Source organism: Hydra vulgaris, chromosome 13 (genome assembly GCF_038396675.1).
Source record: "Hydra vulgaris chromosome 13, alternate assembly HydraT2T_AEP".
NCBI lineage: Eukaryota > Metazoa > Cnidaria > Hydrozoa > Anthoathecata > Hydridae > Hydra > Hydra vulgaris.
The window spans coordinates 3841946-3858558 of record NC_088932.1 but is presented as its reverse complement, the minus strand read 5'-3'; the positions used below and the strand labels follow the sequence as shown (position 1 = coordinate 3858558).

The window sequence follows — 16613 nt, the reverse complement described above, 5'->3', positions numbered from 1 at the left end:
TCAAAATTGTGGGGGTCAATTCTTTTTCAGGTGCATAATTACATTTATTTGTGTGCATCCTTCACAAATCTTAATACCCTCGAGGCCAGTGCTATAGTGGGATGTGGAGGTGTAAATTTTTTTTATGCCATACCATCACTTTGCAAATTGGAACTTTTTTGTACCCTTCAGTCAGCAAATTTGAACCTTTTTTTTATATTCAGTGTGCAATATAGGACATGGTTATTTATCTTTATTCTGCATTTTGGAGAATTTCAGTACCTTTTTTTTTTGGTCGCAAAATAATCATAAGGCACCCCCTCACTTGACACCTAGTCGTGCTGGCCCTATATCAAAATTAGGGGGAAAATATATTCCGGATTCTTTCCGGACATATTACCCAAACAATTTTCCGGATTTTTTAAATATGAGTTGGATGATCTATGGGCATTGTAATTACAGTAAATTTAAAGTCAAATTAGAAATCATTTAAAGTCTCAAAATCTTTAAATTAAACAATATTTTTATAGGTTGTTAGCAAGGAATATATTTTTTATTGTGTTTTTGCGATATTGGAAATATTTATTGCTATTATTCTACAAAATATTGGGAATTTTATTTGATATTGTCCTATTACTTCGAGAGAAAAAAAAGGGTCATTGATTTTTGAAAATTTTAGACCCATTGGGAATTACATGGTATATGCAGTGCCATTGGCTGGCCAACACCCTGTGTTATAAAAAAAGTCAATGAAATTTAAATATGTTATTTGAAAAAAAAAATTTTCTTATTTTAAAAAACTTATACTTCCTATTTTTGTAAAATATTTATAATGCAAAATTATCGTATTATGTTTGCTTTCTCACAGTTGTTGTTTTTTTAAATGAGAAAGCAATTTTTTATGGATCAACTTTTAACAGTCAAAAAAAAAAAAAAAACAATCAATAATTTTTTTTTAACATTTTGACTTTAACAAAATCTTCGTCTACTACTCATTAACTAGTTTATCATTTCTAATTGATGTTTATTTTATGATCTAAAAAATTATAATAAAGTAATTTTTGTTAAAAAACAATATTAAAACTAAAAAAACCCATCTTTTTTTAAGTTTGATTAAGTTTACTAAAAAAGTTCTCTAAAATAATTTTGCCTACAGGCTTGATTATGGTTTATTCAGTAATGGATTTTTATGCAGTTATAAGCATTAAGCGCTTTTCTATAGAAGTACTTTCATAATGAAATGAAAAAAATTAGTTGAACTTTTAATAAATAAACAAAATAGTAAAATGTAAAATTTAAAAAATAACTTAAATTAAATTTGATAAAAGAATTTTCTTTTTTTTAGCAAAGTTCAAAAATTTTGAAAGTAAAAAAAATCTATAAAACGGAGTGTTTTAAATTAAATTAAATTTTTAAAATAAGTTTATTAATATTTAATAATAAATTTAATTCTAATAAAAATAATAAATTAAAATTAATTTAAATTAAAAAATTTTTAAAAATAGAAAGAAAAAAAATAATCTCACTTAGCTAAAAGTTCTGAATTCGATCCCCACCATGTTCCTGCTAGTACCGCACTTAACTTATTTTTCCGCTCAGCAGCTTTGTTTGTTTAGGTTTGTTTTTCGGAGTAATAGAGTTAAGAGAGGGTTGTACTTTATTTACATTTTGTACTTTATGTACAAAATGTAAACAGTGTAACACTTCTTAACAAGGCCTAATATATTCTTAAAGCATCTTCACCAATCATATAAAGGAAAAATGCACAATGAATTTTGTCACTTACGCCAGAAGCTATTTTGTGGAAATTCCATCTTTGCTTCCATTTTTGTCTATTTTCTGAAATGTTGCTAGCTAGGTTCATGAAATCTAATGGTTTAAGTTGTTTCTTTTTTAATTTAAACAAAGATTTACTTTTGGTACTGTGTATTGTTTGCAAAGGTTTATTTAGACATCAAGTACAGTAAGTTTTAGGCATGTAGCTCTCCGTGTTTGTTTTTATAAAATAATTATAAGGCGTGCATGTATTTTGCCAAACACTACACAGATGTTACAAATTTTGTTGAGTAGTCAAGAACTGGTTGGTCATCAAAGTATGGTTGATTTGTGTCCATGGCAATTTTGTAATAATATTAAGTGTAGCATTATAACTTAAATCTTGAAATTTGATAATTTAAATCTTATGTTAGTCAGAAACAATAGTGTAGGGCGGGGTAATGTGGGTCTAAGGGATAATGTGGACCTAATCAACATTTATCAGTTTTTCAGAAGAAACCTTTTAGGTAGAAGTTTTATTTCTTTAAATTATAGGTGGTTAAAACGGCTCCTTAAGTTACAATTATCAGCTTACTAGGCTAATTCTCAAGTATATTTTTTATTCAAAATGGTGCATACATTTAAAAAGAGATTTTTTATCGAAAACCTTAAACTCTCTGAAAAAGTGTATTAAAAACGTCTCACACATAAAAAATATTTTATCTGGAAGAAAAATTACTAGATAATTTGGTTCAATTAGTTTCAAAATAAAATGATGTATATTTTTTTTGAAATAAACAACATTTTTTGGTCTATATGTCAATGTGTTTTGTGCTGTTAAGAATCTAATGAAAATTAATATAAATTAGAAGTCTGACTATGTTTCTAAATTCACTTTTCTGGAGTCATGTTGCTATGGATTCCTTTAGATGACCATTTAAGATGTAATGATATCATGTTTTTAATTAAAAATAGTAGATAATGCACCATAGCAGTTTTAAAGGATTGCACGTTAGATTTTTATTTTATAAAAATGTCGTTTTTGTAGGATATATCTTCATCATCAGAATCCCCCTATCATCATACATCTTACAATTACCAGCTGACTGGGACTCTTCCATGATTTTCTTTGAGATGGCCCATGAGTAGAAAACTTTCGTCTTCCTGTTAACTAATGTGCTTCTAATGTAACATCTTGGATTCAAGCTTGCAAGAAATCTTTTATTCCCTTTCAACAATTTCAAATCAAGCCTCACTTTTCTCTATTGCGAATTTTTCTCCTTAATTAAATCCTCGCTGCTGCAATTTCTTATCTTAACTGTTATTTCCATATCTATCACCAAAACAATTCTCCAGAAAACAGGCATCTGTTTACTATTGCTAGAAACCATTGTAAAAAGGTTCTGTCTAACGTGAAAGCCTGCTATTCTCAGGTCTCTAAATCTTGTATTTTGTTTCAAAAATTAATTCCCAAAGACTTCTGGAGAATCTTTAACAGTATCTATAATAAGGGCAACTATCTGTTATTCCACCCCTATTGCATGGTTCAGATTTTGTTACCTCACCTATAGACAAAGCTGAATTGTTTGCTCAGAACAATCAATCTCTTGATTCTGTGATAATGGCTGATCATTGTAAAATTTTATTGTTATGTTTATAACTATTCTTGTCATAATATTATCAAAGTTAATTGATGTAGTTAGTTAATGTAATTTATTAATGATAGTTATAAGCTATTTTTGTATATAATTACGCCCTCAAGAATTTTTGTTTCTGTATAAAATTTTGTAAATAGAATTTAATATACATTAGTTAAAAATAAAAGTAAATAAAGTTGTCGTATTAACAGATTCCACTAATCACATCCTACCTGATAAAGCAGACAAACAGGTTGATCCATTGCTTAACATTTGTATCACTCCAGCTTTTGTATCTAAAGTGATTTCCTGCTTAGACTCTTCTACAGCATGTGGTCTGGACAACATACCTGTTATAGTCTTTCTGAAGTGTTCTCCAGAGCTGTTGTCTATACTTTCAAAATTATTTAGCAAGTGCTTATCAGAGTATTGCTTTCCAGCCTGTTAGAAAGTGGCATCTGTCATTCCTATTTTTAAAAATTCTGTAGAGTGATCTGACTTGTCTAACTACCGTCCCATTAGTCTTCATACTATCATAAGTATGGTTTTTGAGTGTTTAATTAACAAACCCTTAATACCTCATCTTAAATCTAATAACTTACTTTCTGATCATATATATGGATTTTGATCTTCTCGTCCTGCTGTTGATTTTTTAGATTTTATTGCGCATTAGATAGATGTAGAGAGGTTAAGGCTATCACTCTTGACATTTCTAAAGCTTTTGATAAAGTTTGGCATGCTGGTCTTCTCCATAAACTCTCTTTTTTTGTAACTTCAGGGATTCCTGAAGGTTCAATCCTTGGCCTAATACTTTTTTTAATATACAATCTGACAATCTCCCAGAAATTCTCACGTCTAAGGTTGGATTGTTCACTGATGATACCACCACTCTCTGATTGCTTGGAGGGGTCATCTGGGCTAAGGAAGAATCACACTTCTGCTAAGAAGAATCCACTGCACTAATATAACATTAAATGTTATATTAGTGCAGTGGATGCACTCCTTTTTATATAATGGAGGATAAGTAATAAAAGCAAAGAAAAACAAAAATATGTCATTTTAAAAAGAAAAACCTTATACACAATTCATAGCCAACAGTAATTTTATCGTTAAAGTATACCTACTACAGCATGGGGCTCTCAGTGGCTGGTGAACTTTAACTCAGGAAAAACTAATTTTTTTTCAGCTAATTGTTATCGCAATAATCTAGATCTTCCTATATTTATGATCAGTAATGTTCTGAGCTAGCTTTTAGAACCAGAAGATAAATCCTATGTATAGATGTTAATTCCATCATATGTAATTTGAAGTCTGGCTTGATTAGCTAGACATGGTTTGGGGATAAAAATTTTTATGCTGGTTTCTAGTAATACTTGACTCTATTGTATTGGAATATTCTTACTTACTTGGACAACCATTGGTATCTGTGTATATATATGTAAAAATGTTAGTTTTTAGGTTGTCATTTTTTGTATATGTAAAAATTTTTTTTATATATACCAATGTAGTTTTTGATGTTTGACATTGTAGTGGTTTCATTTACTGCTTTCGTCGTTGTTGCTATACTTTATTAAAAACCTGTTTTTTTTATTGGTCATCAGCATTCGATCTAGGTATCTATGAAGGTGTTAAACTTTGTATGGCTTTGTTGTTTTTATAACTTATATATATTTATATATCTTATCAGCTTGAGTTTGTTTATACAATAAGTACCAATTTTAGCAACTTTAATAAAGATTTATGTTTACTTATGTGTCCTGTTTTGTTTTAGGTATACTTTAACAATAAAATTACTGTTGGCTATGATTTGTGTTTAAGGTTTTTCTTTTTAAAATGACATATGTTTGTTTTTCTTTGTTTTTATTCCTTATCCTCCTTTTTATAAAAAGGAGTGCATCCACTGCACTAATATAACATTTAATAATAAAGAAATTAATGTATTTAATCATATTTCATATGATCAACAAATAATGCTTATTTTAAAAAAACATTCAATAAGCAAATATTTAAATTTATATATTTTAATAAAATCCTTTTTTTTTAATTTTATAAAAGATATATTAGTTTAAAAACAATCCTAACTATTGGCGAACAAAAGATAATGTTTTATTTTTAATTGTATTACAAATATTTTTTAGAATTTAGTGAAAATTTATACAAATGACTTTCTGATTCAGACAAAAAATACTTCGGTATCTTAAAAAAAATCCACAATGACGTCATATACTGAAACTGTTATGAATAAAGCATATATCATAAAGGCTCCAAGAACCAAGAAAAAATGGAGAACACTAAAACAACAATTTTCGTTTTATTGATATGCATTTATTATTTAGTTTTAATAAAAAAAAATTTAGCCCAAATATTTTTTGAAAACATTTTATTTAATATGAACACAACTTGTCTCGGCATTTAGGGATCCTTTTAAGGTGCATGCTGCAGATATTTTTCAAAAAGGCTGTTTTTTGGACCACCCTAATATATATATATATATATATATATATATATATATATATATATATATATATATATATATATATATATATATATATATATATATATATATATATATATATATGTATGTATATATACACTGTCAAAAAAGTTTTCATCCACCTGTCCTGTTTATTTTTCAGACGCGATAACTTTTTATTGAACAAAGATATAAGTAAAATTTCAACTAAATGATATCAGTTAACCATTCAAGAAATATTGTAAAAAAAGATTTTACAAAATAAAGAATAGAAAATTAAATATTGCATTTTAAACTACACAATGCCTGTTTTTTGCGCCAAAAAAGTTTTCATCCACCCAACACTCCAACCTCAATTTGTTATGTAATCAGTATTAAAGTAACGTTTTTTAAATATAAATTAGATTTAGTAAGATTTTTGTATTATTTTTCTTTATATGAATCTTTTATATTTTTAATTTTTGTTAGAATAATTATTAAAAATGAGAGTTGCAGAGGAAATTCGATCATTTATTGTTAGACTATGGAAGGAGGGAAAATCACAGCGAAATATAGGAATAGAAAAAATAGTAAAGAAACCACTTTCAACTGTGCAGTCCATTATCAAGAAATACTAAACCACCAAAAAAATTGCTGATAAGCCATGTACAGGACGTCCAAATAAGATTCAAGTATTGCATCAATGAGCTATTCTAAGAAGAGTCATCCAGAATCCTAAAATAAGTGCTCTAAAACTTGCTGGAATTCTGCAAAATAATTACAATTTAAAAGTGGATCCTGAAACTATTAGAATAACCTTAAGAAGAGCTGAATACAATGGTATAGTACCATTGAAAAAGCCCTACATCAGCAAAGTAATCAAAGCCAAACGACTACACTTTGCAAAGCTTTATATTAATGAACCACAAACATTCTGTGAATCTGTCCTTTTCACTGATGAGTCAAAATTTAATGTGTTTTCATCAGATGGAAGAGTTAAAGTTTGGAGAAAACCAAATGAAGCATTTAAAAAACATAACTTGTGAATTGGGTAGAAGAATTAGGAACCATGATGTGAGGAATTGGCAACAACTACTAGTAGTTATGAAAGAGTGGGGCTCAATCACTCCAGAAATTACCCAAAAATTAGTTGATACTATGAAAAACAGACTGCATGAGGTAATAAAAGCTTGTGGTGGAAACACAAGATATTAAAACACTAGCGAATTGAGTTTGCATAACAATTTTATTTGATTTTTGTAAAGTGGATGAAAACTTTTTTGGCGCAAAAAACAGGCATTGTGTAGTTTAAAATGCGATATTTAATTTTCTATTCTTTATTTTGTAAAATCTTTTTTTACAATATTTCTTGAATGGTTAACTGATATCATTTAGTTGAAATTTTGCTTATATCTTTGTTCAATAAAAAGTTATCGCGTCTGAAAAATGAACAGGACATGTGGATGAAAACTTTTTTGACACAGTGTATATATATATATATATATATATATATATATATATATATATATATATATATATATATATATATATATATATATATATATATATATATATAATTTTATCATTTTTGTTTGCATCATTTCAATCATTTTATTTAAAATTTACTTTATTGATTTTTAGTGCATGGGCTGTACACACAAATAGATTTAATGAAAGTAAACCAGAAGATGTTTCAAGATGGAAAACTAATTTACGTTGTGCATTAGATAGGCAACCAGAAATAAAAAGAGTTCCTGAACATGAATTTGAAGATGAACTTCCTTATCGCGCTTACCAATTTATAACTTCAGGTATTATATTTCTATAGGGTGATACCATATTTCAAATAAATAGACATTAGATGTGGACAGGAAAGGTGTGGAATTACACTCAATATTTGACTAAGCATACAGTTTTTTTTTTAAAAAGCTTACCAATAGCTTTTTTAACACTTCAAAAATGCACTAAAAAATCCAACATAAGAAAGAAAATTATAAACAAGCTTAACTATAAAAAAAGGAAAGAAATCTCATCGAAGAAGAAATGTAAAAAAAAATTCAAAAATTAGAAACTATACCTATAAAAAAAAATGTCATCTAATATAAAACTAAAAAATTAAAACTCTAATAGAAAATTATTTAATTATGCTTATTATTATGTTAAGGTTGAATATGTTTAAAGCTTTCATCTCTTCTAATGTTTTTATAATAATAGGCAAACTCTTTTTAAAAAAAAAACTAATTATGAATTAAAGTCATTCATAAATTGTATTCAAACATAATCATAAAATACACAAATTTGTAAAATAAAATAAAATTATTTTTTAATATTCTTTATTAATTTATTTCTGTTTTTTATTTTAAAAAAATCATTAAAATCTGTTACTTTATTTAAAAGTGTTAAAATTTTGTTGTTGTTGTTGTCGTTGTTGTTTTATAAACTTTCTAATTAAGTGTTTTTATACTACTATGGTAGCATAAAAACAATTAATTAGAAAGTTTACAAAACAGCAAAAAAATCTTGTCTTGTTTTCAACTATAATTTTGAATTTAAAATTTTTTTTTATTGAAACACATCGTTGTTGCCATTGTTAAAAAAAATCAATCAAAAATAGTTGTTTTAAAACATTTACATTCATCATTAAAAAAATAATTTTGAAATAATTAAACATTTTATTCAATGTTCAATGATTTATTTAATAGCGTTTTAAAACTTTTTTTAAACTATTTAAAAGCATTTAGCGTAGCGTAACAATATTTTATTAAAAAGTTTACAAAGCATTATAAAAAATAACTTTGTTATGTTTTTGAGTATTAAATTCATGTATTCATCTAAAAGTTGTTGTTTATAAAATTAATTGTAGAAATTGTTTAAAAACATTTACGCTTATTGTAAAAAATACACTTTTTAACAATATAGAGTAATTCCATGTCAATTTTTTTTTTCAATGTTAATTCACCTTCCTAAGGCCGGGAAGACCACTACAGACAAAGAGGCTGCTTAATTGTGGTTATAACCCTCTCTCAACTCTATAACTCCAAAACATGAACCTTGACAAACAAAGCCGGTGCGAGGAGAAACAAGTTAAGAGCGATACTACCAGGGACATGGTAGGGATCAAACTCAGAACCTTTCACTACTGTGAACTCAGAACCTCTCACTCTACCACTACTGCACTAGTTGAAGCAGAAATTTTTTAAAATGTCACCATAAATCTCAGATTTTGCTGATTATTATACAGTTGAGATATGTAGTAAAAAAATAATTTTATGAAAATTTTAGCCTCTAGTTCCAAGAAGATCCTAAAATATAACTATTTTACTTTTAGATGATATTGACTAAGCCCCTTGTGTCCCCTAATTTATTTTATAACATTTATTTAAAAGTTTCAAATTGCAAAACTAAAAAAATACTTGATATTTTTACTTAAAAATTTGTATCTGGCTATTTTCAGGGGTACGAATCCAATGAAACGATCAGAAATTAAAAAAAAATGTTATTAAATACCTGTAATTGTCAATTTAAATTAAATTAGGCAATCTTTTGTATACCCCATTTTAATGCTCAAAAAACCCATGTGGCCTTGTTGATATCAAACAAAAGTGTTTTGGAGTTATAGAGTTAAGAGAGGGTTATGACGACAATTAAGTAGCCTCCTTGTCTGTAGTGGTTTTCTCCGTCTTGAGGAGGTGAATTAACATTAAGAGTATGTATTAAAAAAAGAATTACTTGCAAATTTAGTCTCTAGTTTCAAGAAGATCCTGAAATATGGCTATTTTACTTTTAACAGATATTGGCCAGGGCCCTTTTGTCCCCTCAGAATATCAACCTTTATTTGGAGGTTTCAAATCACATAACTTTAAAAATATTTTATATTTTTACTCTAAAATTTGTATCTGGCTATTTTTAGGGGTGACGAGTCCAATGAAATTATCAGAAATGTAAAAAAAAATGTACCTATAATTATCAATTTAGATAATTTTTGTATAACTGTTTTTAATGCTCAAGAAACCCATGTGGCCTTGATGATATCAACACAAAAAATTTTTTACACATCATTCATTCATTTATTGATCTTTCAGAAAATATAAGGACTTTAATCTTTTATATGGTTTTTCATATATGAATAAAGGGGGAATGATGAATGTGCATGTTAAAATTGTATCTAGGGCCCAAAACACCATAAGGCACACACCATTGAATTTTGTGATTTTTCACTATTTTTAAGACAAACTGGAGCCCTGAAACATTCAGCATTTGTGTAGTCCTAATGAATGTATGTAAAAATTGTTTCCAGAGCAGAAAACCAGAGAGTCAGTGGGGCTGGGGCACCATTTTTAATAAAGTAAAGATAACCTTGAAAATATTATCTTCAAAAACATATTTGTATTATACTTATTCCATTTGGTTTTTGATCATTCTATATTCATTTATCTTTCTTAAAATATCTTAAATATCTTTAATTTTTTAAAGCAATTCTCAAGTGCCAAGATAAGTTATGTTTATTTTGTAAGTAAACATTAGAAAATAAGTTTTAAGTTTATTAAAGTTAGCAAAACAATTTATTTATTGAGATATTGCAAATAATATTTTTGTTTTGCCGTTATACTTCCGGATGAGAGATTAATATTAACTCCATGAATCTGTATAGTTTCTCTGTTGTAAAATTAGCTGATTTGAATAATAAATGTACTTACCACAAAGTTTACACAATTAGATTGGGTTTTCCCCTTTCATAAAATAATGTTGGCACTACATTAAACATTTTAGTTCAACTTTTGACAAAGTAAAAATTTTAGTTAAGCAAAGAATACTGCTTTCCTACTTTGTTTAATTTTAATTTCCATTTAAATATTTTGTTTTTATTTGCAGTGAAATCAAATTTGTTTGCATTATTTCTTACTAAATAAAAAAATTTAAAATATTAGTATTTTTGGTTTTAAAATTTTATTAGCAAAACTTTTTTTTAATTTTTTTAAAAACAAATACAAGTATAATTTTTAAATTTACATATCTTATATTTATCACACTAATATAATATTTGGTTTTAAAATAAATATAAGACTTTTAAAGCATTTCCTTATTATGTTATTTTATTTGGTTATTATAAAAAGTTAAGTTCGAAGGCATTCTTGTGCATAATAATTAATTGCAAAAGGGAAAACCCAAACATAACATTTATACATGGCCCCCACATTCTAAAAAAATTTTTCCCGCAAAATATTTTTTCTTTGCAAAATATTTTTGTGAAGAAAAATATTTTTCTTTGACAGATAAAAGAAGGAAGTTATTAAATCCCATAAATAAAACAGTTAAAATGACCTTATTACTTTCAACCATACAAGACAGTTTTCTAATTGGTACTAAATTTTTATTTGTCAAAAAAAGTTTTTTGTCAACAGATCGTTTAAAAATGTTATTTTAAAAAAGAAATCATAGTTACAGTGTACCATAAGCTATTTTAGATGCACTTGGCCTGTTTATTCCATTAGAACTAAGAACCAAAAATTAAGATCTATAAAAATATTTTCTTGATGACAGCAAAAGACACTTGAAGAATGTCTTAATGATAAGATAAAATTAAGGAAAAGTTTTCAAGATTTATTTGAAAGAGAATTTATTTAATAGCTTTCGTAATATAAAAATTACAAATATTATCTTAATTGACATTTTCAGGTTTTTTCCACAGTAAACTTTCCAATGACATCATTGAAATCAACTTATTTTGCTAAATTATTTTCATTATATAATATGGCAAGATGATTTAAGCGATCTTGACAGGTTGTGCTTCTTTGCCTTGATTTCAATTTATTTGCCAGTTTGCTAAATGATTTTTCTGCTGATAATAGAGTTACTGGAATTGTACAAAACAGTTTAACTGCCAGACAGATGTTGGTAAAAATGCTTTGAAGTTGTTTGTCATAAATTGAATTCAGAAGATGAAGGGGAGAACTTTCAATACCAAAAACTGTTTTGTAAATACTTTTCAGATGAAGTATTTTACTAATTAAGTCTTCTGATAGATCTTTCTTGTATGCATTTGCAAGGTTGGTTGCTATTAAATTTAGGTCTACATCCTCATATTTTTGCAAATTCAAAATGGGTGAGAACAATTCACATATTGCATTGGCTTCTTTAAATTGTGTGCCTAAATCATTAATTATAAAATTCAACACTGGGTAAACTACAGAAGTTTTAAAATCTTGATCTGGTTCAGTAAAGGAATTTCTTTTTGTAGAAAATTGTATTTCAATATCTTCTGCAACAACTTTTGCCTCTTGAACAATACTTTCCCATGAGTCACGTATGTGAGTTATCTCCTTCACTAAATCTTGGATAAGGGCTGTTTTAACATTAAAGGATATTCCTTTGCTTTGTATGACAACATTCTTATTGTCAAAAGTATTTTGTGCCAAAAACTAGTCATAAGTAGACCTTTAAAAGTTGTGAAGTATTTTTTCAAGCTTTAAGCTATGTTTTGCGCTGAAGGTGTTAATTCTAAAACGTTTCCCTGGAGAAGAACATCTTACACAGCGAGTACGTCAGGATTGGCAATCGGTTGAATGGTTTGAATTCTTTCACTTCACCTTGTTTCTAAAAGACTTTGAAGATATAATGGTATATATTTTTTCATCACATCCCATCAGGCAAGGCTCAGAGAGAACAAGCAATAAAAACTTTCTATGCTTCCAAAATAGAATATTACACCATTTTTTTTAACACGCAATTTGAACTATTGTCATAACCTTCTGAATGACAATCTTGAAGTGGTATGTTGTGTCTTTCTAGAGAGGCAAGTATTTCTTCTGTTATTTTTTCTCCTGTTTTCCTGTTAAAGTTCATAAACTCTATGAAACTTTTGTTTACTTTAATTACCTTAGTGTCCGTATTTTGAGATACATGGGTTAAAATAAGAACATTTTGTTCAATGTGGGAAATATCCAGAGTTGCATCAACTGCCAACCCAATAAAGATTGCATCTTTTCTTTGATCTTGAATAGTTTGTAGAACTTTGTCTGAATATAATTTGATGAATTCATTTTGAGAGTGCTAAGACAAATAATGTGGTTTTCCATTAATAGTTTTCCATTCTAACTGACTTTGTTGTACTTGGGCAAGATGTTGCTGTGTCACGTCATCATAATTTCCAATGAATTCTAAGATCCCTAAGAAATTGCCATTATTAACATCCCCAGTTAATGTGTTCTCTCCTTGAAATGCTAAGCCACTAGATGATAAAAGTGTGACATCTATAATCCGTTTCAGGATTGCTTTCTACTTATTTCTCTCACATTGTGTTTGGAGCTGTAATTGTTTGTCTATTCCATTTCCTTTTATTGACTGCAAAAGGACTTTCCGAGCCAAATATTGTTTTCAATGTTCAACACTAATTTCATGATTGGGCAAAATATTATACAACTTTTTCCATGGAGTCTTTTTAGAAAAAAATCCTTCACAGGCTAAACTGCTCAAATTGTAGTTATTTTGATTACAAAAAATAAAAAACTGTACGATGTTACCATACATTGGCGCTGTCCATCTAAAATCAATTTGGGCCATGTACAACAAAAATTATCTCAGTGTTTTTGATTACATAAGAATCAGAAGTATCATCTGCATTTAATTTTTTTCTTTCACACCATCATTAGACTTATCTCTTGTCTTGTCCATCAGAAGCAGTGGATCCATGTGCATTTCCTTTGTCTGATTTTTTACCTATTGAATCTATAACAAAATTGTCTTCAGCGCTGACATCAATGCTACAGTTATGCTCTCCGCAATACTCCATTTTACCATTAAAAGATTCTTCTTTTCCATATTGGAAAAATTAGGTTATTGATTGACTACCAAGAGATTTTTTTTGACCTTATCTTATTTTTAAGTTTTCTCTTTTGGGCTCCAGATTCATGTTTGTAATTTGAGTTTGACAAGGTGTTTGAATAATTTGACAATTTAAAAAAATAGTTTTCATTTTGAGACATCGTTTAAATCATAAACAACAAATGTATCTTTTAAGATACATTACTAATAACTTATATTTCATAATGAGATGAGACAAAAAAAATCAGCGTAAAAAAATGGCAATATATAGAAATAAGTAAAAAAACAAGGTTACCTGAATTGTTGAAATGTCTGTTTGTTTTCTACTTTTTAATTTTAGACAATGTAAAATATTGTTTTGAATTTTGAATTCGAAACAATATTTTACTCGGATTTACTATTTTTCCAGTTACTACTACCAGGCCCTCTTTACCTTCGGGCCCCAGTGCTACAGTACTGCAATCCCCCCCCCCTCCTTCCTTGTAAGGGCCATGCACTTATAACTCCAGTTTAAATTATTTGAAAAAAACTTTTTGTATTGACGTCATTTATGAACTTCAAGAGCGCATTAATTAGACTAGTATTTAAAAAAAAAAAAATCAAAGAGGCATTAAAAATTAAACATTTTTCACTAATATCTCGATAAATGATTTGTTCTTGAAAGTTTAATTAACATGAAACTTATTTTTTAAGGATTATTTATGATATGATCATAACTTGACTTGGCACTTGGGGATCACTTTGAAAATAATAGTTTTTTCATAAGAAAGTAAGTTGAGCATAGCCCCCAGTGCCCCAGCCCCACTGATCTTCTGGTCACCCCTGGATACAGTTTTAACTTGCACTACAAAAATGCAAAAAATTTCAGAGCTCTAACTAGTTTAATAATAATATTTATAAACGTAGTTTAGTATAATAATAATATTTGTAAACATAATAAGCAATAAGATATTTGTAAACGTAATTTAAGTTCATAAACGTATTATATCAAAGGAACTTTACACAATATTGTTAAATTAATAAGAAACAAAAATACATTTTTGAAAAGAATTCTCTTAAACAAAAGCACTTCTCCCTTTTTATTAGGAAAAAAATTTTATATTACCTTTTGCTTATTTAGCAAACAATTGCTTATAATAATCTATGATAATCTATGACGGAGAGACTTATGTTTTATGTAATGAATTAGTTAGCTGACGATTAGAAAAACTTATTTAATAAAAATTGCGAAACTATTTTACACTCATTTGAAACTAAACTTTGAATTCAACCTTTTACTATTTACATTTCTTCAAAACTAAATTTAATTTTTAAATCATATTTAATTTAAAGTTTTTATTTTATTTTAAATTTTAAATTAAACTTTTGTTTAAATTTTAAATTAAGTAAAAGTTTTTTTTTTATTTTAAATTTTAAATAAAAGTTTTTATAAAATAGTGTGTTTCTTTAAAAAATTCTCAGTTGCAGTTAAATGCTTTTTTTTATGACCTGATATTTTCTGAATAAACGTCACATAAACAATGTTAAAAGATAATTTAAATATTTAAAAAAATTTTTTTTGCCTAACTGAACGCTCTCGATGTTTACATTTTACAAAATAGTTTTCATTTACCTGAACGCTTTTGAGATTTGCGAAAAAAGTGAGCTACGTAACACTTCTTAGCAAGACCTGTCAAAATTTTTTTTTTTTTTGGCAAATTTTGTTGTATTACTAAATCTCTAAATCCTTAAGGATTTTTATTTTTTACAAATTTTATTTAAGACCTTGAATAAAATTGGTTTCTTATGTTCTAAGTAATAATAGAAAATGCAGAAAACAAACTTTGACACTGTGACTTTAAAAATATAGTTTTATTATTTTAGATAATAATTTATTATCTTAGATTCTTTTTATAGAGTTCTTAAATTAAAAAAAAACAAACTAAAACTGCTGATAAAAATCTTTAGTCACCCTTTGGGCGACTTAATTGCGTCAAAGGAATATTTTTATTCGCTCTTCACATAATTTGGTCGACTGGTACCATCGTGCGACCTCTACACCTCCGCTAATGATTATTTGAAAAGTCTGAAAAGTTTCAAAACTTCTTACAAATTTCTAGATAGGTTTCAATTTTGCTGGTTTTTTCTGACTTTATGCTGACTTCTTTATGGCATTTGTTATGTACATTTAATAACAGGTTTGATAAACTGAATGAACCAACCAAATTTAAGCAGATTTTAATAAACAGAAAGAACCAACTAGATTCAACCAAACCAGATTGAACTAGACAAGATTTAATCAATCATATTCAACAAGATTTTCATCATCAAACATGGCTTTTAGAAAAAGTATTTTTTGTCTTATTTAAAGCAGCCTTTTAAATATTTGGAGGGTTGCGTTGGCGTTGGAATAAAATTATTTTTGATTTTAGTTTAAGATAATTATAAGAGTTGTAAAATGTTTTTTGCTGTTGTCAGAGGCAACAATATTTTCAAGTAATGAAAAATTTATTGTAAATGCAAAGTTTATAATAAATATAAACAATAAAAGTTTATAAAAAATAAAAGGTTGTTTTATCAAAAGCGCTTAAGAAAAATGTGTGATAATAAAAAATTCAAAATTAAAATTCTAAAACAGAAAGTAGGAAATTCAGATTTTTAAAAAATAAATCTGATTTTTATTTTTATTATTTTCTTTATTAATATTGATTTTTTTTTTGCATTTTTGAAAAATAAAAATAGTTTGTTTATGTATAAATATTTATAAAAAAAACAAAAAACACTCTGGTTTAAGTAAAACTATATTATAAAATGATAATAAAGTCATTTTAAAACATTTAAAATATTTTCAACGTTCAAAAATTCATTTGAAAAATGTCTATGAGACTAAATTTATTGATTCCAATTCTTTCTGGCGAAATATTTTGTGTTAGGAATACCAGTTTGCCTGGTTTCTCAGTTCCTAGCTAATGTTTGTAAGACCAAATAAT

The 16613-nt window shown here is 27.1% G+C and overlaps 1 protein-coding gene across 4 annotated transcripts in view; it reads left to right on the top strand.

Moving 5' to 3' along the window:
* LOC100198355 (interferon regulatory factor 5) overlaps window positions 1-16613 on the top strand; it is an 80799-nt gene that overhangs the window by 26225 nt on the left and 37961 nt on the right. For all 4 annotated transcript variants that reach the window (XM_065814944.1, XM_065814941.1, XM_065814942.1 and 1 more), the window contains exon 3: window positions 7465-7634. In XM_065814944.1, coding sequence (XP_065671016.1) covers window positions 7465-7634 — 170 coding nt within the window. The remainder of the gene's footprint in view (window positions 1-7464; window positions 7635-16613) is intronic.